This window comes from Lactuca sativa, chromosome 3, assembly GCF_002870075.4.
Source record: "Lactuca sativa cultivar Salinas chromosome 3, Lsat_Salinas_v11, whole genome shotgun sequence".
NCBI lineage: Eukaryota > Viridiplantae > Streptophyta > Magnoliopsida > Asterales > Asteraceae > Lactuca > Lactuca sativa.
In genome coordinates this window covers 207,351,897-207,376,936 of record NC_056625.2, presented here as the reverse complement: position 1 = coordinate 207,376,936, position 25,040 = coordinate 207,351,897, and the positions used below count along the sequence as shown (strand labels likewise).

Sequence of the window (25,040 nt, the reverse complement as noted above, 5' to 3'; positions counted from 1 at the left end):
AATGCAAGGTCAACTACCTCATCTGTTGGAGCAGCATAGGGCAAGTTGCTTTAAATGGATCTCTTCTTCATTGCAATCAAGGTGGAATCTATTTGTGATCTCATAAGCTCTGGATGCCGAGAATGACCCCTGTTCACAAAATCTTCTGACAAAGGATCATTAATACCCGGTCGTCCTGTACCCTTACTGGGTATCAGACTAGTTAAGGCATCGGAGGTTTGAGGGACAACTCCTTCCTCGGAATGTTTGGGGTTCGGAACAGAGGTTTTGGAGCGTGCGAGTGTGAAGGATGATGGGATAGCAAAAGTGGATCTTGGGTTTGTTCCAGGGGGTAAGGAACTATGTTCAACACCAACAACACCTTTTTAGGAAGGTGAGGGCAGATTATGTGCAGACTCCCCATGAGTGTGTGCATATGCTTTTGAAACATCGAGGGATACCACAGATGAGTGGGTTGGAGGGGTTTTCGGATGGCCAGAGACAGTCAGAATGTCATAAGCTCTTTCCTTTTGAGAGGAAGTGCTGACTTTGGATCTCTTTTTTTGGCTTTGACTTGGAGGGAGAAGTCTTCCTTTTGTCAAACTTTTTAATTTTTCCTCCGGACATAGAAGGATTGGCCTCTACCGGAGTGGGCTCAACAGAGACTGGGGCAGGTTGTGTTGCGTCGAACACAACCGAAGTCTCAAGGTGATGTTTCAAGTGAATTGATCCAGAAGGAATCAAGGCCAACATATGGTCCGGAAGTCGTCTAACAGGACCGAAGGAAGATTGGTCTAGTACACGACAATGCGTGACAGTTTTAAAGGAAACGTAGACCTCTTTCGGAATTATGCATACATGAATAGGTTCGGATCTCCCCTTATACAACTCTCGTAGTGTCAGGACCCAAAACCCAGGCCTTGAGATTTCATTGCTTTTCCTTTTGATTGCAAACTTGCGGAAATCCTGCCACAACACTTCAAGAAGGTCAACTGCATTGTTGCGTCCGGAATAGATGTTGTAGACCAAGTTCAACCAATCTTTGCTAAGAGTGTCTGTTCCACCGTGCTTTCTAGATAACCCTCTAATGATAAAATGCATTAGCACAGTCCAGAGTCCTGAAGCAGCAAAATTCTTAAAATCCTTTGCCTTGTAACATTGAGCGTAACCGATATTATTGAGGAACTATTGGAATTCTTCGTTTTTTGGTTCTTGTACTTTAAAGCCTTTTGGGTGGTTTTCTTTAACACTGATTTCCCTGAGAAAGGTAGATTTTTAGATGGGTACAATTCTATCGCCTATGATTTTTGTTTCAAGAATTCCAGTATCAAGTTTGATTCTTGTGAAGGCAGTGTGCAGAAGAGTTAGAGGTAGAGGAGCTTCTGGGACTTTGGTGAGTGGAATGGATATGGGATGATAAGCAATGAACTCAATCATCACTCTCACAGGTTCCTCAAAATCCATGGGATTATCGAGAAAATTTGGGTAGCATCTCTTAGGAAAGGCTCAGAATAATGGGATGATGAGGATTCCTTTGAAGATTTATTCTTAGTGACAATTTTCTTGGGAGTTGGAGCAGTTTTAGTGGGTTGCTGAGAAGAAGATCATGATGCCATTATTGAAGAACTATGATAGATTGAAGAACACGATGAACACGGTGAATTTGAGAATTTTTGATGATGTAGGTGCGTAAAGAGGAAGAAGGGCTTTTTAGGGGTTTTATAGGTGAGGGAAATGGATTGGGTCAAAAAGGGTAATGATGAGGATCCGGATATGGAAACAGGTTGCATTTAATGTTTTACCCTTTATGGAATGAATTGACCACTGATGACGAAGGATTAGTATGGAATGAAGTGCGAAATAGAAACCGTCAAACCCCCGATGGAATGTTTACTTTATGAAACATGCAAACGTGGTGAGGATTTCTAGGGTGACAAGATAAGCATCTTTGAAAATTAACCGTTTGAAAAACGGTTCACCCTAAAATCCATTAGATTTTTGGAGCATTTTGGAATAAATTTAATTTGAATTTCAGAAGCAAAATTTATTTTGAAAACTTCCGGAGCAAGTTTTGAAAAAATATTCTAGAGCAAATTTTGAAAAATATTCCGGAGCAAATTTTGAAAAAAATATTCTGGAGCAAAGATAGTAGCTACTACTAATCCAGATTTGAATTCTGGGATGATCGTATGAAGTGGATTCCGAGATGAGATTATGATCAAAGCAACTGTATTGGTCCTTGGACTTCTGAAAGTTCAAAAAATGTACAACTTAACACTGAGGTGGAAGGTTAGATTAAAAGACACATAAAATGATCTTGATTGTTCCGAGAGAAAATGATTCTGAAGAGTAAAAGGATTTTGTTCCGAAATCAATTTATACTTTTGATGTTGTCATGAAAGAGTACATTTCTCTTGAAAGAATTGAGGATCAGGCATCATCATAGCTGTTTCTTTAGAAACCCATTGAATTTGGTTTCGTCTAATACCTTAGTAAAGACATCAGCAATTTCATCGTCATATGGAACAAAAAAAGTTCAATATTGCCATTTAAGACATGATCTTTTATGAAATGGTACTATATATCGATGTGCTTCGTCATGGAGTGCTAAATTGGATTGTATGAAATGGCAATTTCACTTTGAGAATCACAATAGGTTGGAATTCATTGAAAGCGGTAACCATAATCCAGAAGTTGAGACTTCATCCATAGAACTTGAGAGGTATAGCTGATAGCAACAATGTATTCAGCTTCAGTTGTAGAGAGTGCAATACAGTTATGTTTCTTGGATGACCAACTAACCAATCGACCATCTAAAAATTGACAACCTCCTAATGTAGTTTTCCTGTCAAGTTGTAGACCACCATAGTTTGAATCTGAATATTCTTGAAGTAAGAAGCTCTCATTTGCTGGGTACCAGATTCCGAGGCTCTTAGTACCTTTAAGGTATCTGAAAATTTGATTAACTGCCAAGAGATCAAACATTTTTGGATTGAATTGAAATCTGGCAAAGGCATGTTGCGAACATGATATCCGGACGATTTGTAGTAAGATAAAGTAGGGATCCAATCATTCCTCGGTGCTTCTTTTCATCAACAGCTACATCAGATGGGTCCGAAAAGATTTTGTGTCCGAAACCCATGGGTACGTTAGCTAAGGCATAGGTGTCCATTGAGTACTTTTTCATAAGTTCTGAAATATAATTCTCTAAATGAATAAAGATTCCTTGATTGGTCGTTTTGACTTGGAGACCAAGGAAGAAACTCAATTCACGATTCATGCTCATTTTGAAATGACTGATCATCAGTTTAGCAAATTCGTTTTACCATAGATGAATTCATAGACCCAAAAATGATATCATCAACGTATATTTAGACAAGCATGAGATGTTTTCCAATCGTTCTTCGGAATAGAGTGGGATCAAAAATACCTCTTTGGAAACCGGAGCGCTTGAGGAAGTCAGTGAGAGTCTCGTACCATGCACGAGGAGCTTGCTTGACGCCATAAACAGGTTTCCGGAGCTTGTAACAATGATTTGGAAAAGAGAGATTGACAAAACTGGGAGGCTGTTGAAGATATACTTCAGTATCAAGTTCACCATTAAGAAAAGCGCTCCTAACGTCCATTTGGTAAACTTTGAAGCCTTTGTGAGCAGCATAAGCAAGAAAGATTCTGATAGCTTCGAGACGTGCAACATGAGCAAAGGTGTCATCATAGCTAAGACCTTCGATCTGAATGAATCCTTTGGCTACCAGTCTTGCTTTGTTTCTAATGATAACTCCAGCATCGTTAAGTTTGTTGCGGAATACCCATCGTGTACCAACAATAGGGTGATCCGAAGGAGGAGGCACGAGAGTTCACACTTCATTTCTATCGAATTCTGCCAATTCTTCTTGCATGGCTGTAATCCAGTCAGCATGCTCCAATGCTTCCTTGATGGTTTTGGGTTCAACCATGGAGATAAATGTTGAAAAGTGACATTCATTTTGAATACTTGTGGTAGAGCGAGTTTAAACACCAACATTAGGGTTTCCAATAACTTGGTTTGGGGGGTGATCTCGCATCCAGATGTGAAGTCTTGTTAATTCTTGATCAGCAGAAGATTCAACATCGACGATGGGGTTGTCTTGCTCCCCCTGAATGGTTTGAACTTGTGGGTGATGCTCCCCCTAAACATCGAAACCGGACAGGTTGACATCCTCCTCGAGAGGAAATTCAATAAAGTTGACTTCATCATCACTGTTGATCGGATTGGATTCAAATTCAGCAGCCGCATCGAGAAATCCATCTACATTTGATTCAAGAGAGGGTTGACCATTCTCCCCCTCAACCTGAGAAGGTTGAAAGTTCATAATCAAATTGAGAAAGAGAGGGTAGAGGACCGGAAATAGGTTGTGAAATAGGAGAAGATGAAGGTAGACTTGATTGAGATTCCGAATCAAGTGCTATTTCGGAAGGTCCAAAGTAGTTTCAAAATCGACTTCATGAATTATTTGAATATTCGGACATTCTAGAGGTGGAGCATCGGACTCTATAATGTGAGTTGTAACATGTGTGGGAGCAGAATTCCGAACAAAATTATCATCAAAGGTGACATCAAAACTTTCTTCAATAACTCGAGTTCGACGGTTAACAACTCGATACGCCTGTGACTTTGAAGAGTACCTAAGAAAAATTGCTTCATCAGCTTTGGGTTGCAACTTTGTAAGCCGATCATGATTATTTTTGATGAAACAATGACATCCGAAAACATGGAGCAACGAAATGCTTGGCTTCCGACCATTCATTGCTTCATACGATGTCATGTTGAGGTGTCGACTGATGATACTCCTATTTTGAGTGAAGCATACAGTTGATACGAATTCAGCCCAGAGATAGAGTGGTAGATTTGTGAAGTTAAGCATGGATCGAGAAGCTTCAACAAGAATTATATTGCATCTTTCAACTATACCGTTCTGTAGTGGATTGTAAGGATGTAACAACCCAAGTACAGAAGCAAGAAATTGAAGGGTGCTATATGAAAATAAAGGAAGGGACTCGGCGAGTAGGTCTCTTGACTCGTCGAGTCAAAGCGAGTACCGTGCACGTGATTAAGTGGCCTGACTCGCCGAGTCGGCGGCTGGACTCGACGAGTCAGTGTTGGATGAAGAAAAGCCCTAATCTTCGGGTTTGCACCCTATTTAAAGGACTTAATGTCCTCCCCTCAGCCGCCCTTAGCCCCATTTGAGATCCAGAAACCCTAACTCGTTTGTGATAAGCCTTGGAAGCAAATTGGAGTGATTTGTGAAGAGAACTTGAAGATCAAGAAGCTTGGATCAAGGAGACTTGAGGAGATCCAGATTATTCTTCAGTGGGAGCATATATTGGAGGTAATAATCTGTTGATTAGGCTCTTTTGTATCTAGATCTATTATCATTTGAGATTTGGGGCATTTTTGGTATGATTCAGAACTATTTCGAGTTAGAGGCTTAGATCTGAGGTTGCTACTTCAAATCTAGGCTTGTGATGGTCCAAAATTTCATAAAGCTTCTGTCTAAGAGTTATTGGTGAAGCCCTTTTGTCTTAAACCCAAGCCCTAGTGTGTTTTGGGCCTATATCTCCTTGGTTTCACGTAAAGTTTGCCAATTTATGTGAGGGTTAGACTGTAGAAAAGTGGATCTATGGATTGGAGCCCCTGCATGGCTCGAAAAGCCATTTTATGGGTTAAGAACTGGAGAGACTCGGCGAGTCACATGGGTGTACTCGACGAGTTTTATGAACATAAGCATGGACTCGGCGAGTTGGAAGAACAACTCGGCGAGTTAGTTGAAGATTGCCTTGGACTCGGCGAGTCTGGTCGTAGAATCCAACCTCTTGTGGTTAAAGCTTTGGATTAGTGAGTCGGTTGGTGACTTAGTGAGTTGGACGGGATGGAATTCCAAGATCGTTGGACTCGACGAGTCTTGGGGCGATTCGGCGAGTTGAGTCGTGTTATGGGAGTCTCTGAGTATAGGGACTCGATGAGTCGATGGGTTGACTCGGCGAGTAGAATCAACCAGGAAGGTTGACTTTGACTGAGGACCTCGACTTTGACCAAGAGTTGACCAGTTTTACTTCCAAGGGTATTTTGGTAATTTTGGTATTTATGGTGTTGGTTCTTTGGTAGTGTTTCTGTGGTGAAGTTCGTGTCGGTGGTCGGAGCAGCTCGATCTTATCTCTTCATTCGGAAATTACAGGTGAGTTATCCTCACTATATCAATAGGGTCTAAGGCACCAAGGCCGACCCTTTTAGTTGTTATCATGGTTAGAGTATGCTGCATGTGGTTATGATATGTTAGATCAGTATCTGGATACACGGTATGTTGTCATGCTCTTACGATCCGTTAGGATTGGTATGTTAGTGACCTGGTTAGGTCGGTGTTTTGGTTATGAGAGATTACTATGATCGATGATCTATGAGATAGTTATACCGGATATCTGTACGTGTACTGTTTGATGTGCTTGTTGATCTGTTTAGATTAGTGTCCTAGTAATTTGGACAATATTATGTTAGTAACCTGGTTTAGGTCGGTATCCTGGTATATAGGATGATGCTATGTTAGTAATCGGTTAGGTCGGTATCCTAGTTAGGATGTTTCTATGCTTTATGATCTGCTAGATCGATTTGTTTGTCTATGGACTGTTATGTGATTACCTGTTATCTGTACACATGGTTATTTGCTTGATGGTTGGGTTGAGGCAGTCTTGATTTGTGCTGAAGGCCAACATACCCTACGAGCGGTCCAGATAGATTGTAGGCCTGTATGGCGGTCCAGTCATACCAAAGGCTCGGGATAGATCCAGATAGACTGAAGGCCCGGTGCGGGCGATCCAGTCATACTGTAGACTCAGAGAGTGGACCAGGTGGACTAAAGGTCTGTTGAGGGCGGACCAATCACACTTCAGACTTAAGAGGAATGGTTGTTCTGTATTGTGATATGATATGATATGATTATGGTTGTATGTGGTTGGTATTTTGGGGGAAACTCACTAAGCGATCGGACTTACAATTTCAGTTTATTGTTTCAGGTACATTAGGAGATCGTGGCAAGGCAAAGGCGTGATCGTACCGCGCCTCATATTCATGATTTTGTGATTTGGTTATGGGAATACTCTGATGTTTAAACTATTTTGAAAACAAGTTGTATAACTTAACGGTTTTTGAATGGGTTAAAATGTTTTAAATTGGCTTGAATTTTGTGGGTGTTACAAGTTGGTATCAGAGCCCTGGTTTGAGGGAATTGGAGGAACATTCGCATGACTCCAGTCTCAAATCAAGGGAAGGTTTTCAAAATGAATTTTAAAATGGTTTTCAAAATATGTAAAAGAGGATGCGAAGCGTACGATTAGTCGGAGCCAGTAAGTAGACCCCAAAATACCATACTGTTATTTGATATTGTGATATCTTAGAACAACATGCTAGTACTAGGCTAGGGATCTTCAGGAATTGCATGATAGAATTGCCTGATTTCATGATGCCTATTAGCCTAGGGTTTTCCTTATATGAGATTGACATCCTTACTGTAGTTGTTTAGTGTATGCATCACAGTTGTGCATAATCAAGATCTTATAGCCTGAGAATGTTTGATTTGACCTTAGGGTAGAATTGGATATTAGAAAGTCTATCAGGTCCAACGTTATGTGTGGCTAGTATACACTAATGCTGCAGGGTTGGTAGAAGTTTCATGGATTGGGTGGGTAGTGAGAGGCCGGGAGGCCAGTTATGAGATGTTTAGCATTCCTCTAGGAGTGAGGATTTAAGCGCTCGCTATATTTATGTATATTGTTAGGGCGTTGTGATGATACTTGAGACAAATATGGGTAGCTGTGGAAGGTAGTATGGGTCCGTACTACTGAAAGCATAGGACCCATACGCGTAGCAAGGAAGTCACAACCCCTAGGGTTGGGTTTTGGAGTTGTTTCCCTATCATTATAAAGGTCCTTAGAGATCTTTTGGTGTATTGCCAGAATGGTGGTCACGAGACGTCTTGTGACCGGATCCACGTTAGGATCAGGAGCTGGCAACCAGGATAGGCCAGCATTGTCAGAGGATAGTGTCAGGGAGATCCTCTGGGAGGAGATAATCGAGATTGTTCGGGGATAAATTTCGAAGATGATTGGGTCTTTCAAGACCGCTATGGTTGAGTATTTTGTCGAGCGTCATGCAGACATTGTTGAGACGGTTGCTGTAGCAGCTTTGGCAGCTGTAACAACGGCAGGGAGAGGAGCTGGACGAGCTTTCCAGGACCGGGACTTGTTACTGGTGCATAATCTGATGAGAAGAATGATACAATTATCTGGGAGTAGGAAGATGACCTGTACTCATTATATTTCTGTGGGTTGAGCGGGAGAGTCTAGCTTGTGGGTTTATAGATTTGAGACTCGGGGGTTTGCTCGAGGCCGGGATATGGGTTGTGGGAACTCCAGAAAGGAGTGATGATTATGTTCAGCTGGGGTTTTACAGCTAGAAGTGAAATGGTTGATTGATGAATTGGAATGTCGTTTTTAGGGCAAGGATTGCACCCTCTTAGTTTCCGAGCTCGAAGGAGTGAGCAGGCTTGTGACCCCAGGATCAGGTGTATTTCAGCTCGGGGTCAATTGGTTCAAGAATAGGCAACATTATTCCAGCGTCGGTGAGCTCAGGACGGTCAGTATGGCATAAGTGTTTGTGAGGTCCAGTTTTCCTTGGATCTCTTGTATCAGATGGAAGGGCTTGATTGTGCAATCTATTACACATTTGGGAGACTCTGTCTTGGGAGTGGTTTGTAGCATGGTTTAGGGCAGAGGTTGTTTCAGCTGCTGCGGTTTAGCTATGAGTGTTTGAGTTGGTGAGTGAGTCAGGGTGTGAACCCTGAAGAGAATGATTTCTAAATCCGGAAAGCGGGAAGCTTGTTTGGAACGCCTTTGGAAGAGGGGTTTTATGTGGGAGGCCTGCAGATGGGGTCCCACAAAAGGGTTATTCATCATTGTCAGGATTCAGTGGTTAGAAACCGTTAGTGATTGACGTACTAAAAGTGCCAAGAGAAGTAACTCGTTGCTGAGGTATTAGTTGGACCATCTATATGGTGGTCTTCAGGAAGTGAGTGTTGAGTCATTCATGCATTAATGGTTGTCGGTTTCACTGGGATTCAGGAAGTGATCATCTGGTTCTTAGAAGTGTGTGATGATTCAGGTCTAGCTAGTAATGGAACAATAGTGGGAAAGAATTGGTTGTCATCGGATAAATCATTGGGAAGTGAGGAGGATTGAGAATCCTCTAATTTTCATGTATTATGAAGGCTTAGTTGAATCTAAGTGGGGGAGTGTTACCCCGAGATGTTGAAGTGGGAAAGGTTTTGAAACGGGGATAAGTTTCACAACCCGACAGGGAGAATAGAGGCCCTATTGGCTACTTAGTTTGAGGGTTGTGTTGTTTGGGAGTTCAGAAAAACTCCCCAGCATAAGAACACGTCTTCTGGATGCTTGATAGAAGAATTTGGGGAACCAAGTTGGGGTCCTAGTCAAGAATCGAGTTCAGTTCGAGTTTTCGTTCGAGGGTGTGCTCGACTCTGAGGGTTTTGGATTAATAGATTAAAGGTTTGGTTAGATGCCAGGGCTCAGTAGTGCATTCAGCAAAGGAGTGCGGGTTATTTAGCGTGTACGGTAGACACGTGGGCCAGGGAACAAACATCGTATTTCCAAGAAGGTGGACGATCGACTGAAGGCCTGGTAGGGTGGTCCAGTCATGCTGAAGACTCTGTTTATGTTTGTAGATCTATGTTCGGGTAATGAGTAGGCTGCTACGCTTTAGCACTCAATAGGTCTGTTCCACGAATTGAGCATGCTGCTAGAGTAGGCTGAGGACTCCTGTGTGTCTTGGTTGATCAGAAGTTGTTATTAGTGGTTGGTCGAAGTTTAAAGGATCTTGGTCATCTCATCAGTTCGGAGTGTTTCCGAGGTTTCATCTTCTTGGATCGAGTAATACTCCAGTTGGGGACAGAGAGTGGATCCGAATGGGTGTTTTAATTAAAATGTTGGATCCAACAATGTTTTAGCCGAGAATGTGGTAATTGATTGTTGTGAGGCCTAGGGTTAGGCCGGAATCTAAGTATATGGAATGGAGCTGGAGTTCAGAACCCCAAGAGGGCGAGAACAATATGCATGGGAGAAATTCCAAGAAAGAATGGTTCAGGGTGATATACGAAAATTTTGAGCGGTCTGGATAGACTGAAGGCCGGTGGGTGTACCAGTCAGGCCGAAGCCTCTAAGAACGATCCAGACAAGCTGAAAGCCCAAAAGGGCGGTCCAGACATGCTGAAGGTTCTAAGGGTGGTCCAGATAGGCTGATGGTCTGGTAAGGCGGTCCAGTCATGCTGAAGACCATGTGTGTGTGTTATTCGATCAGTATGCAGAGAATGAGTGAGTATGTCGCCATGCGATAGCAATCAATAAGGTCTAGCCCCAAGTATTGATTAGGATGATGAAGTTAGCTAAAGACCGTGTATGGTCCTTGTTAATTGTGATCAGATTCAGAGCATATGGGAGTTAGAGAGTAGCTGTTTCTCTACATGGGTAGTGTAGAGTGGAGTTTTAGCACTGTGGCACTTTTTGGTGTGATAAGGGTTGTCGAGTATACTTCCTTGAAGAATGGAGGAGAAAGGTATGTAGCTCCGGGGAGGAGTGTTGGTCGTCTGAAAGGAAAGCAGTAGTGTAAATGGATGAGCGAAAGTATTTCAGTAATTGATTGTGAGCACTGAGATTGTACCAGTTATGTGGAAGCACATCCGGGTGGGATGTCCGTGGAGGTTATGGAATGGTTAGCGTTGATGTTGAATCAGAAGAGCTCGGAAGTGATGCAAGGGTAAATCCTTGGGTTCTGATTTATGGTTATGGTCATGAGTTATGTATGTGGTGGTGTTCCATCCTAGGGATGGCTGGACCCATCGTTGGCGTGCCTGGTTTCCAGCCCGAGGTTGATTGGCCCAGGTACGATGTGTATACACGTTATAAATGGGTATTCATGAGAGATGCTCAGATGCTGTGGAATTTCTATCATGTCAGCGCGGTAAGTGATTTGATCCATGGAGGAAACAGGATGAGTTTCCATCAGTACATTTTGATAGAAGTAGCGCCAGTTGGGCAAGGGATAGCAAGCTAACACTGGGTCAGGACCCGGTGGTTTATAATTGTATCCTGTTTTCGCAAGCCGAGAATGAATGCATAAGACGGGAATGTGGTAGTGTCATCAGGTGGCACTTAGTTGATAAGTGTTATCATCAGAGAAAAGAAGTCGGTGGCCGGCTCGAAGCAGTTGTCAGGACCCTGCAGGGGAAGTGATGGATTATATAGGGATTCGATAGTAGAGTTTGAAGGAATCTGGACCGGTGTGAGATTAGTGGATGCATTGTGGGAGTGTCATCTGGAATTATGTGCTGTAGCCAAGGTTGTAGAACTCGTTACTCGGTACCTGCTTGTCGACTACCGAGTAGTGAGTACTCGGGAGTACTCGGGGAGTACTCGGATTTGGAAATTTGTCTAGAAATATTTTTAGGGAAATTATATATGTAAAAATCATAATATAAAATCATAAGTTGATTGAAATATATAACAAAACTGGATACATTTGAATACACAGAAAATGAAAAACACATAATGGTCTCACTTCGTGAATAATTACTAAAAATTTAAGATATATATGTAGTAATAATCACATGTGTGTGTGTTAAATAATAAATCATTAAGTATATTATACATATTAATCACTGAGTTGACCGAATTTCACAACACTACTCAGTTCGTAAGGGGCCGATCGGGGAGTACTCGGGATTATTTAACTCGCCTCGGCAAGGGGGGAGTAGCGAGTACTCGGAGGAGTAATCGGCCAACTCGGCGAGTTTTACAACACTGGTTGCAGCAGGCTTCGGGGACGAAGCCTAATTTAAGTGGGGGAGAATTGTAACATCCCAAGTACAGAAGCAAGAAGTTGAAGGGTGTTATATGAAAATAAAGGAAGGGAATCATCGAGTAGGTCTCTTGACTCGCTAAGACGAAGCGAGTACCAGGCACGTGATTAAGTGGACTGACTCGCCGAGTCGGCGGCTGGACTCGACGAGTCAGTGCTGGATGAAGAAAACCCCTAATCTTTGGGTTTGCACCCTATTTAAAGGACTTAATGTCCTCCCCTCATCCCCCTTAGCCCCCTTTGAGATCCAAAAACCCTAACTCGTTTATGAGAAGCCTTGGAAGCAAATTGGAGTGATTTGTGAAGAGATCTTGAAGATCAAGAAGCTTGAATCAAGGAGACTTGTGGCGATCTGGATTTTTCTTCAGTGGAAGCATATATTGGAGGTAATAATCTGTTGATTAGGCTCTTTTGTATCTAGATCTATTATCATTTGAGATTTAGGGCATTTTTGGTATGATTCAGAACTATTTCGAGTTAGAGGCTTAGATCTGAGGTTGCTACTTCAAATCTAGGCTTGTGATGGTCCAAAATTTCATAAAGCTTCTGTCTAAGAGTTATTGGTGAAGCCCTTTTGTCTTAAACCCAAGCCCTAGTGTGTTTTGGGCCTATATCTCCTTGGTTTCACGTAAAGTTTGCCAATTTATGTGAGGGTTAGACTATAGAAAAGTGGATCTATGGATTGGAGCCCCTGCATGGCTCGAAAAGCCATTTTATGGGTTAAGAACTGGAGAGACTCGGCAAGTCACATGGGTGTACTCGACGAGTTTTATGAACATAAGCATGGACTCGGCGAGTTGGAAGAACAACTCGGCGAGTTAGTGAGTCGGTTGGTGACTTAGTGAGTTGGACGGGATGGAATTCCGAGATCGCTGGACTCGATGAGTCTTGGGGCGACGCGGCGAGTTGAGTCGTGTTATGGGAGTTTCTGAGTATTGGGACTCGACGAGTCGATGGGTTGACTCGGGGAGTATAATCAACCAGGAAGGTTGACCTTGACTGAGGACCTTAACTTTGAACAAGAGTTGACCAGTTTGACTTCCAAGGGTATTTTGGTAATTTTGGTATTTATGGAGTTGGTTCTTTGGTAGTGTTTTTGTGGTGAAGTTCGTGCCGGTGGTCGGAGCGTCTTGGTCTTATCTCTTTAGTCGGAAATTGCAGGTGTGTTATCCTCACTATATCAATAGGGTCTAAGGCACCAGTGCCGGTCCTTTTAGTTATTATCATGGTTAGAGTATGCTACATTTGGTTATGATATGTTAGATCAGTATCCAGATAGACAATATGTTGTCATGCTCTTATGATCCGTTAGGACTGGTATGTAAGTGACCTGGTTAGGTCGGTGTTTTGGTTATGAGAGATTACTATGATCAATGAGCTGTGAGATAGTTATACCTGATATCTGTACGTGTACTGTTTGATGTGCTTATTAATCTGTTTAGATCGGCGTCCTAGTAATTAGGACAGTATTATGTTAGTGACCTGGTTTAGGTCGGTATCCTGGTATATAAGATGATGCTATGTTAGTGACCGATTAGGTCGGTATCCTGGTTAGGATGTTGCTATGCTTTATGATCTGCTAGATCGATTTGTTTGTCTATGGACTGTTATGTGATTACTTGTTATATGTACACATTGTTATTTGCTTGATGCTTGGGTTGAGGCCGTCCTGCTTTGTGCTGAAGGCCATCATACCTTACGAGCGGTCTGGATAGATTGTAGGCCCGTATGGCGGTCCAGTCATACCGAAGGATCGGGATAGATGCAGATAGACTGAAGGCCCGGTGTGGGCGGTCCAGTTATATTGTCGACTCAGAGAGTGGACCAGGTAGACTGAAGGCATGTTGAGGGCGGACTAGTCACACTGCAGACTTGAGAGGCATGGTTGTTATGTATTGTGATATGATATGATATGATTATGGTTGTATGTGTTTGGTATTTTTGGGGAAACTCACTAAGCGATCGGACTTACAGTTTCAGTTTATTGTTTCAGGTACATCAGGAGATCGTGGCAAGGCAAAGGCGTGATCGTACCGCTCCTCATATTTATGATTTTATGATTTGGTTCTGGGAATACTCTGATGTTTAAACTATTTTGAATACAGGTTGTATAACTTAATGGTTTTTGAATGGGTTAAAATGTTTTAAATTGGCTTGAATTTTATGGGTGTTACCAAGGAGCTGAGAAGTTGTGGTCAATTCCTTTCTCGGTGAGGAATTTCTCAATGGTTCCATTGGTGAATTCCGAACCATTATCACTTCGGATATGCCTAACAGGAAGTTTGATAAGAACTTCAATTCCTTTAATGAAGTTGATGAGTTCAAAGGTTGTTTCGGACTTCAGTCTAAGGAAGAAAACCCAAGTGAACCTTGTAAAGTCGTCAACAATCACAAGAATGTATTTCTTATGATGAAGACTCTCTACAGTGGATGGTCCACAAAGATCAATTTGTAGAAGTTCCAATGGTTCCGAGAGAGATTTTTCAATGATAACAGGACGACCCTTCTTCGATTGCTTTCCACACTCACATGCAACACATAAATGATCATTTTCAAATTTTAGAAGAGGTAAACCTCTCACCATTTCACCGGTTACGAGGTCATTCATGTACCGAAAGTTCAGATGAGCAAGCCTTCAATGCCATAACCAACTGATATTAGGAACAACTTTGGAGAGAAGGCAGAGTTGTGGTTTTCCAATAATCATGTTGATGTCGAGTGGGTACATGTTCTTGTTGCGATTTGACTTGACTAAACACTCTTTTTGGTCTTTAGTCATTACATAGCTATTCTTCTTGCCAAATTCAACACATCGATTTGAGTCAGTGAGTTATGCTACACTTATCAAATTATGTTTCAAGTCAGCTACATAAGCCACATTTTAGATAGAGAAATTTCCATTGGTGAGAATACCGTAACCATGAACATGAGAATTAGAGTTGTTGCCATACGTCACATAACCAGCGTTTGGAGAAAGCTTGAGATCTCGCAGAAAATCTTTATGCCCCTTCATGTGCATGGAGCAACCATTATCAATATACCTTATTGTTTCTTGCTCTGAAGCACAAAGTTCCTTCAAAATTAGTGAGTGGTGGAGCTTTTAGGCTCCGATTTAGGTTTAGGGACATGGGTACAGGCTTTAGACTTAGAATGTGACTTCAGAAAAACTTTGTGTTTTTTGGGAATGCTTTTTGAGTTCTTAGGAAACAAACAGAAGGTTAATGTCTTCTCATCTATCCAATAGTCATATTCAATGACTTTTGAGTTCGGAATTGCTTTCTTTGGTAATGATGCTTCCGGAGCAGTGGAAGTCACTTTCTCGTCCGGAGTCAAGGTTTTTTTCACTTTCTAAACAATTTTTTGTTCTAAAGTTTTTTGTGAATTTTGTTTCTTTGAAAATTTTGATGAGACATTTGATTTCGAAAAAGATTGTGGTTTAAAGATTGTACCATCTGACTTTGCAATAAAAACTGAGGAAATGGTCCGAGGAGAGGCATTCCGGAGAGATTGAGTACTGGGAACAAGAGTGCTTTTGATGACTTACTTGGGATCTGACTGACTAGGAGGATTTGGCTTTTATTTGAGAATCTTAACAGAAGTAGATATGTTTTGATTATGTGAAGAGGATTTGTTACTACCCCTAGGCATGTTTCTTTTAGAATTCTCAAGAAATCTAGAATTTTGTCTAGACTTAACTTCCTTCATAATGACATTTTTAGCTTCCTGTTTAGGACTAACAATATCCTTGCAATGCACTGAAGGTTTCTTTTTCAGATCAGATGTTGATCGTGATGTTTGACCATGTGAAGGATTATCAAACTTGGGCTGAATGGGCACCAAGGTGGTCTTGGAGGTAATCACGGAATTTGATTCAAGTGAATCAGATGAGATATTACGTGATGTTTCAACATTTTCTTCTAAGGAAACCATATTTTTTGGAGGAGACCATCGGAGCTCCGCCATCTACGAAAACATATTTTTTGTCCGATGGGGCTAGCTTGCATTAGTTGTCCACATCGGAAATAGTTGGTTGTCGTCTAGAAGCTACAGTGGACAATAGGTGGCAGCAATAGAGATGATTGGTGGAGGGAAGGGCGATGTTCGGTGATCTAGTGGTCGGATTCTTGTGTTGGCACCGAAAATCTCATGGGAGAGAGTAAGGGATCCGATAATTATATATATATATATATATATATATATATATATATATATATATATATATATATATATATATATATATATATATACACAGAGAGAGAGAGAGAGGTAAAGGAGGATGAGGGATGATGGCTCCCATTTATAGGAATTTTGATCCACCTAGAAATTGAAAAGTGTCCAACAAGTCGTGGTGCCATGTGTCACCATTTGTTTGGTGATATGTGGCATCGAACTGCTTGTCAATCCAGACTAAAAAACTTTTTGTGAAATTTTTCCAAACATGCCTGTTAGATGCCTTGAACGTGTTGATTTCGAAAATGTGATTGAAATTCTTGAACGAAAGATGATACTATGTTAAAAATGTGTTCAAAGTTTCAATTCAGATATATTTATAACTTTCATGATTCGATATTTTTCGCGAAAGTGACATAACTTCGTGTGAAAGATATTTCGATAATGAAATCAAATATTTTGACATAGTCTGAGTTCAAAAATACTTAACAAATTGAATAGCTATCCCAACAAATCGATATGATGTTCGTTCCAGGGAAAATCAATTATATAATTGATTTGCTTTCTTAAAAAGAGCTTAGTGTTTGCATACGATCTCCATTTTCGATATTTTTATATACACGGAATCGTGTAGACAAGCTCTACCGACCTAGATTATTAGTACTTCATAAGTATCCTTAACACATAAATTTTATTTTTCAATATATTAATAACACTTATTAATATGTAAAGTATTTTGTTCAATAATGATTCATATCTTTTGTTTACAAAGAGAGTAATATGTATGCAATTCTAAGTATGAAAAACTTTATTTGCATTCAATATGTGGAATGATGCACATTAGGTCCTATTACAAGTGGGTTCGTTGTAGTTTGACCTAAAAACTTTATCTTAATTTGACTATTTGTCACAAGCTCTCATTTGAGAGGTTGATGAAAGTAGGGAGAGGAAACTGAACTCCAAATGTAATGGGTAAAGTGACACGTAGGGATATGGTATTAAGGTTAATGATGAGCTTGAAAGATTTAGCACAAACTTTTTTTTCCATTTTAGTTGATACATTGATAATAAATTGAAAATATAATACCAAGGATACAATTGGTATTTTAAAAAAATTTCAAAACCGGATTGAACTGGTGTGATAGAACCGGTTTGATGGATTTGGATAGTTGAATTTCCTTTAACTTTTTAAAAACACAGCTCATTTCCAAGGAAAATTGAATAGATCAATCGATCAACGCTATCATGAGTTTACACAATTTGAAGGCCGACACACACCACTACCAGATGTAGACTGCCGGTCGAACCGAAACCGTTCATCAAACCGAAACCGTTTATCAAAATGGTTCACTTACAAAACCGGTTTTAAAACATTGTTAAATTCCTTAATCTATGTGTTTACGATCTACTATGGACGATGATATAATTGGATTTGGAGTTTTCTTGAAATCTAAGCTATGCTTAAGGTTAGTTTTGAAACTCTTCAATGTAGTTATTAGTTATTAGTTAGTTATCAAAACTAACAATGAGCTAAATGGGCAAAATAGATACAAGGTACAATGAGAAAAACAAACAAAAGAGATTATATACAAAGAAATGGAGATACACTCCAACCAAAAGTTAGTTAATTCTACAAATTAAAGTTATTTATTAGGTAGTTGTTGTTAGTAAATAATTGCCAAAATTGAAGGTTGTGATGGTTATTGTAGGAGTGTAATGGTTATGAATTGTTGCATATTTTCACGTGGGTAAATAAGTCAAGACTATTGTAATTGTGTTGTAGAGTTGATAATATTTCTAGTATTTTTAGAATGGTTTTGCCTAGGAAATCTATTATTTTTGATGATGTGGTTGAAAGGTTTTTTTTTTGGATTTCCAATAGGTGTAGCAAAGCTAAGATATGATTAATTTCTTGGTTACATAACCTGGCTTTTGCTTGTAATTTGTTGTAATGTTTCTTTTTCTACCTTCATGCTAGTTTTTTAATAAAATTTCTGCCGTTCCAAAAAAAATTCCTAAGGGAGGTATCAGTTCGGATTTTTGGTATTTTGGTTTTCTCGAATCGATTTCATCAGTTTGAATTTTTTTTGGTCCATTTCGAAAACCGAACCAAATCCAATTCAAAATCCTCTAGATCAAACACCAACCAAATTTTAATTTTGTTTGGAAACGGAGGAAACCAAATATTAACTAAAAAGGAAAATAGTATTGTGACTTTGCAAACATAAATTACAACTATAATGTTTTTAACAAAGAAATCCAAAGTTCCAAATATAAAAGCAATTAAGTGAACCCTCTCCTAAAATAGTACATGGCTAATTTTTTTACGTTATAATTAATATTTTTATTTAATATATAAAATATATAATATAATTTTTAAATAATTAATTTATGAAATTCGGTTTGGTTTGGTCTGCGGTTCATGACATCGAAACTCGAACCAAAAACCAAATTCGCAATTCAGTTTGGTCTCAGACCAAACCAAAAAACGAATTTAAATATGGTTTGGTTTGAAATCGATTTCAGGTCGATTTGATTTTCGGGTTTTTCGGTTCCGAACCAAATAATTTTCACACCTGAAATTTCTACACCAACATATTCTTTAATATGTTCGTCCAACCTTGTATAAGGTTCAAGATTGATGACCGTGACCAAGTTGAAAATTTTTTGGTAATTATGTTTTTGAAAACCTTAAAGATTGTAGGTTTTTAAGAAGTTGAGATATCAAAATATTTCAGTGATTCTATAGTAAACAAAGAGGATATGATGCACTAAAATGAAAAAATCTAATGCATCAAACAACCCATAATTCCATATCAAAATATTTCAGTGATTCTATAGTAAACAAAGAGGATATGATACACTAAAATGAAAACATCTAATGCATCAAACAACCTATAATTCCGAATCATACGAAAAATATTAGTTCAAATGGAATATGACTAATATATCAAACAAAAATCAACCACATGCAATGAATATACCAAGCAAAATAGTAAATAAAAGAGATACAAAGATTTACATTGAAAACCCAAATTGGTAAAAAAAAAACCACAGGTGGAGGAAGCCGAGAACCAGTCCACTAAAATAGTGCAGTTTTACAGAGCTTTATCAATGAGGTTACAATGAGCTAAAATGATTTGATGATGAATAATTGAAACCCTAGAAGTGTGGCTCAAAAGGGAAGAGAAAAGAACTTTATCTATTTTTTCTTATAAACCTCAATTTTTCGTTGTGTTCAATAAAAGCTAAAAAGGAAAAAAAATGGAAATTTTGGCAAATTCAACCCTTCAACGATAAGGAACTTGCTTTTTAGGAAATACTCTATGTTAGACCTAATAAGCCATTATAAAGCATGTAGTCAATTTTAGATTCGTCTACTTTTAGACATTGTTAGTTGGGAAGACAAAATACACCTTGAACTTGTCAATTTGGAAGGCATGTTAAGGAAAATGTCTGGTTGAGGGGTTTATTTACTAAACTCTGCCTCATGTCTTCATGTAAAAGGAGAAAATGGAGAAAGAAGTCTCAAAAAGAGAATATGGCTTCATATATAAAAGAGGATGTTGATGATGATGCATATGAGGAGGACTACCCACCATTTGTTTCGTCGGGTAGAAACTAGAGAAAGCAGCACATGGATTGTGTTCATATCATCATGGTGCCAACAAGATAAAATTTCAGAATTATCTTGTAAAAGGTTGGAGTATAACAAGTTATAAATGAGAAGAGATTATATTGAAAACCAACAAGAAAACATGCACACGTTGAATTGGGCATTGCACAAGTCTAGCTTAAGGGGGAAATGTTGAAATGTGAGCTAAACTTTGTTGAACACGAATCTTTGTGTGGGAAACAACAATACTTTTATTAAGACACTTAAGAAGAACTTACACTTTGAGAGACTTCTGCACACTTTGCTTTCATTAAGGCTTTTCTTTGATGGTTTGGAGCAAATGAGCCCCACACCTATTTATAGGCCTCTTAGGAAGCTTCTAGATACTACAATACACTTACTACTTACTAGATAACTCTAGAACTATCTAACATACTCTATAAGTTTCCATATGTTTCTAGAATATTCTACTATGTTCTGGAGATGTCTAGGTTGCTCCAATTTCTTCTAGAATGATCCATAATCTTCCAGGGTCTTCCATGTCATTCTTGAGTATTCTAGACTCTTCCGATATATTTTGGAGTCTTCCATAATGTTCTAGAATCTTTTAGAGCATTCTAGAACAAGCTAAAGTCTTCTAGATAATATTTGTTCTATTGGGCTAGCGATGATCTCTAACACTCCCCCCCAGCACTAACCTCGATTCTCCGTACCATGTTAAGCTGACAGAGAAAACTTTCACATATTTTCCAGTACTCAGCCCTTTGGTGAACAAGTCTGCTATTTGGTCATCGGTCTTGATCTGTCGCATCTCAATTTCTTCCTTCAAGACATTCTCTCTGATAAAGTGATAATTCACTTCCACATACTTTGTTCTAGCATGAAATACTAGATTTTCTACCAGCCGAATTGCAGATTGATTGTCGCAGTGAAGTGGTACCGCACAGTCAACTTTTTGATGTATGTCCTCCATTAGGAGTACCAACCATCTACTTTCTTGAGTTGTTACGGCCGCTGCTTTTATCCTCTTCCGTTGTTGACAATGATACTGTTGGTTGTCTTTTACTACACCACGAAATTGTTCCAACCCGAGCTTGAACACATACACATTTATTGATCTTTGGGTATCATGGTCTCCTACATAGTCAGCATCATAATATCCAACCAAGTTGCAGTATTATCCTTTTTTTATACAAGAGACCATAGTCAATTATACCTTTGACATATCTCAAGATCCGTCGGGCAGCATCCAAATGAGTTTTCTTCAGAAATTGCATGTGTCGACTCATAACTCCAACTGCATAAGCAATGTCAGGTCGAGATAAAGTTAGGTAGATAAGACTACCTACTAGTTTTCGATACATCGTTCCATCGTCCAACTTTTTTCCTTCATGAGCATATATCTTGGCATTTGCCTCTATTGGTGTTGATACTAGCTTACACTCCAACATGCCACACTTTTGAAGTATATCTCTTGTATACTTTTGTTGGCAGAGGAACAACCCTTCCTTTGTATGATCATGTTCTAGTCCTAAGAAGTTTTTAAGCTCCCCCATCTCTTTCATTTAGAATCACACCGATAGATTTTCTCTTGTTTGATGGATTTCTCTCTCGTCATCCCCGGTTATGATCAAGTCTTCCACATAAACCAACACAATTGACAACTTCCTATCTTTTTCTTTGACGTACTAGCTTGATTCTGCATGTGCAACTTGTCACACCCCAAAACCGGAACGGCGGAAACGTTCTGGGGCGGAGGACGTCATGTAATGTATCACAACAATGCAAAGTAGTAAACAAGCAACAACATCGTCCATTTCATTAATAGTAATAGTTTAATACATGTGTGTTCTTTCATAGTAATAAGACATTACAACAAGTAATCAAAATAAAAGACGAGTCTTGACTGCTCCGTCTTCGCAAAACCTGGTCATCGTACCTGTCTACTGGTGACCTGAGAATACAAGTTATTTTGAAAGTGTAGGTCAGCATTTAAGCTGGTGAGTTCATAAGTATTTAATGTCATCTTTTATATAAGTTTGAAGAAAACATTTGGAATTATTCAATGTAATTGCTTGTATAAGTATGAAGAAAACTTTTGGAATTATTCAATGTAATTGTTTGTATAAGTATGAAGAAAACATTTGGAATAATTCAATGTAATTGTTTGTATAAGTATGAAGAAAACATTTGGAATTATTCAATGTAATTGTTTGTATAAGTATGAAGAAAACATTTGGAATTATTCAATGAAATTGTTTGTATAAGTATGAAGAAAACATTTGGAATTATTCAATGTAATTGTTTGTATAAATATGAAGAAAACATTGAATTATTCAATGTAATTGTTTGTATAAAACTGAATGAAATGGTTTGTACATGTTTGAAAGTTACTAGAAAATCCCATATTTTCTACTAGTATAAAAGTAGTCTTCTACCAAGACTCGACTGTTTTTAATGTTTACCTTTAGAAATCCAATATTTGTTCATAAGTGTGTAGTAGTTTAAAAGTTCCAAAACTGAAATGAAATCGTGTTTTTCATCCCTAGAGTAGTAGATTTGTATAAATATAAAATCACTAAGGCATTTGATAACCCCATAAACCAACGTGTTTCTAATACTCCATGTGAGTTTTATAACCATACTAATGATCCAGACTGCCTGTAACAACGTTCTTCAGGCGTTGAAATGTTATGACGTTTGTCACCCCAGGCCTGCCGGCCTAGCTGTAGCTAACAGCTTAGGTGCGGGATTGTCAATCCCGTATAGATCTATACACAAGTATCACACTCCCCCTACAAGGGATTATGGTATATAATACAGGACTTAAAATGCATACTTTAAAGTACGTGAAATGTCTCACAAAACTTAGTATAAAACGGATTTACGTATGAAAATGTCCATTTGTTCTTGTATATGAAAGTATCTCTTTGATATAGTATTCGTTAGTATGTAAATGTTCATGATTTCCTCGTAAACTATACCTATTATAGTTATTCAAAGTGTGTGTTTTGTTCGTATAGTAAATCCTAGTGTAATGCTCACTTGTCATGTAAAGTATAACATTTAAAGTGGCATAAATGATCACATATACTTAAAGTATAAATAAAGGGTTTGATTCGCATATATATATATATATATATATATATATATATATATATATATATATATATATATAAACATGTTTTATTTCCAAAAGACAAGATGTTATCATGAATATATATTGCATACAAAAGTTCCCATGTAGTAGTTATGAATCACATATGATTCACTTGATAGAAAACGGTATATAGTGAAACTTTATGTTACACACGATAATAACCGTGTGTTTACTTGTATTCCCCCCTTAAAAGTGTATAAAAAGCATTGATAAACATTTGAAAGTGTAGTTTATTGGGGTATGAACTCACTTGATAGATCGAAGAAAGCGAGATGATAATCGAGCAGAACTTCGACATGGAAGAGTTGATTTTTCTCAGGATTCTCGAGAATCTCGGGAGTGTAGAACCTTCCTTCGGAACATGAGTGTGAAAACCGGTGCTTCGGGATGGTTTATCGAGGTAATTTCGCAGAGTAACAACACTTAGATGGAAAAAGATGAGCACCTAACTCGGAAAACCCTTGAAATCTATTTATAGGCCAACTTTTGGGGTCCCACATCGTGGCCATAAGGTTGCCACGTTGTGGGGTCGATCCTTATCCTCTTCCATGGACGAGCCATCTTCTGCCAAGCCTGAAAACCCCATCAGTCACTGTGCCACCTCGTGGCCATCTGTGCCACGTCGTGGCCAGCCTGACAGCCTTGAATTTTGTGTCTCGAACTTGTAAAATCTGTAACTTTTGCGTACAAGCTCCGTTTTCGATGTTCTTTATATGCACGCGTAGCTGAAAATATGATCTACAACTCTCGTTTAGACTTCGTCGGCTAATTTTGATTTATTTTTAATTATCTCTTTTTAACGGGCCGGGACACGAAAAGTCCGTTAAAAATCCATAACTTCTTCATCCGATGTCCGTTTTCGTCAGACTTTTCACCATTGTGCTACTATTGTTGAGACCTTCGATTCTCATTTAGGTTTTTTCGGCCAAAAGTCTCTCGATCTCTGATTCGAGTTCTTAGCTGTCTACTGTTATATCCGGATCTTGGAAAAATCATAACTTCCTTATACGAAGTCAGATTTGGACGTTCTTTTTATGTACGCTCACGGTTTAATGTTATCTACAAATTTCATTCAGATACTTAAGGCTAAAAACCGGTTTTGTCGGAAATCTTAGGATGGTCATAACTTCTTCGTTATAACTCGGATTTTAGTGTTCTTAGTATTTCTATAAACCTTGACACATTATCTAGCATAATAGATATCCCTATAGAGACTTTTTCACATTTTATTTTCGAAGTTAATTTCATTATTTCAAAAGTAGTTACAATACTTGACTTTTTAGGTCATTACATAGAGTCGAAATATCGGGTTGTCACACAATTGAATAACCACTTCGGGTAAGAAATTCAGCAATCTTACCATACCACGCTCTTGGTGCCTGCTTCAATCCGTAAAGAGCTTTTCTCTGCTTGCACACATGATTGGGATTAACTGCATCCTCAAATCCCTTTGGTTGTTTCATGTAGATCTTCTGGTCTAATTTTCCATGCAAGAAAGCATTCTTCACATTCATCTACCATAATTTCCCGTCTTTACAAGCTACAAGAGCTAGTAGCACCCGTACATTAGTTATCTTTGCCACTGGACTAAATGTTTCATCATAGTCCAATCCATATTGCTGTGAGAACCCTCGAGCCACCAAACAAGCCTTGTATCTTTTAATTGATTCATTTGGGCGTCATTTTAATTTATAAACCCACTTGCAGGAAATGGGTTTTATATCTCTTGGTCTTTGTACCAGTTCCTAAGTTTGATTTTGCTTTAAGGTTATAACTTCTTCTTCCATTGCCTGCTGCTAAGCTTTATTCTTAAATGCTTATTCATACGTCTCTAGCTCTTTAACAACGTCTTCTAAAAGTGGCCGCATTAGCATACTTGGGATTATGCTTTCGGATTCTTTCCGTCCTTCTAAGTTGTAGAGGTGACATCTCTCGTTCATCGGTATCACTTGTTTGAGTTACTTCTTGCTCAATGACATCAATGTTGCTCGGCTCTTTAGGTTTAACAACACTTGACCAAATATGTGCAGTTTTTCCCCCATCTTTTGTTTTAAAATTTCTTCAATATTTTCCGAGTCTAATAATACATTCTTCTTTGAGGACCACCATAAAGATGCTTCATTGAACACTATATCTCTTGAAGTGTAGCATCTTCC

At 38.9% G+C, this 25,040-nt stretch overlaps 1 protein-coding gene across 1 annotated transcript; it reads right to left on the bottom strand.

Moving 5' to 3' along the window:
- Window positions 1–2,643: 2,643 nt before the first annotated feature.
- LOC122196040 (uncharacterized mitochondrial protein AtMg00810-like) lies at window positions 2,644–21,280 on the bottom strand. Its single transcript, XM_042898355.1, has 3 exons — window positions 20,941–21,280; window positions 20,423–20,861; window positions 2,644–2,929 (listed from the first exon to the last, which is right to left on the bottom strand). The coding sequence occupies exons 1-3, from the start codon at window positions 21,278–21,280 to the stop codon at window positions 2,644–2,646; spliced, it is 1,065 nt and encodes a 354-aa protein (XP_042754289.1).
- Between the last annotated feature and the right edge of the window lie 3,760 nt (window positions 21,281–25,040).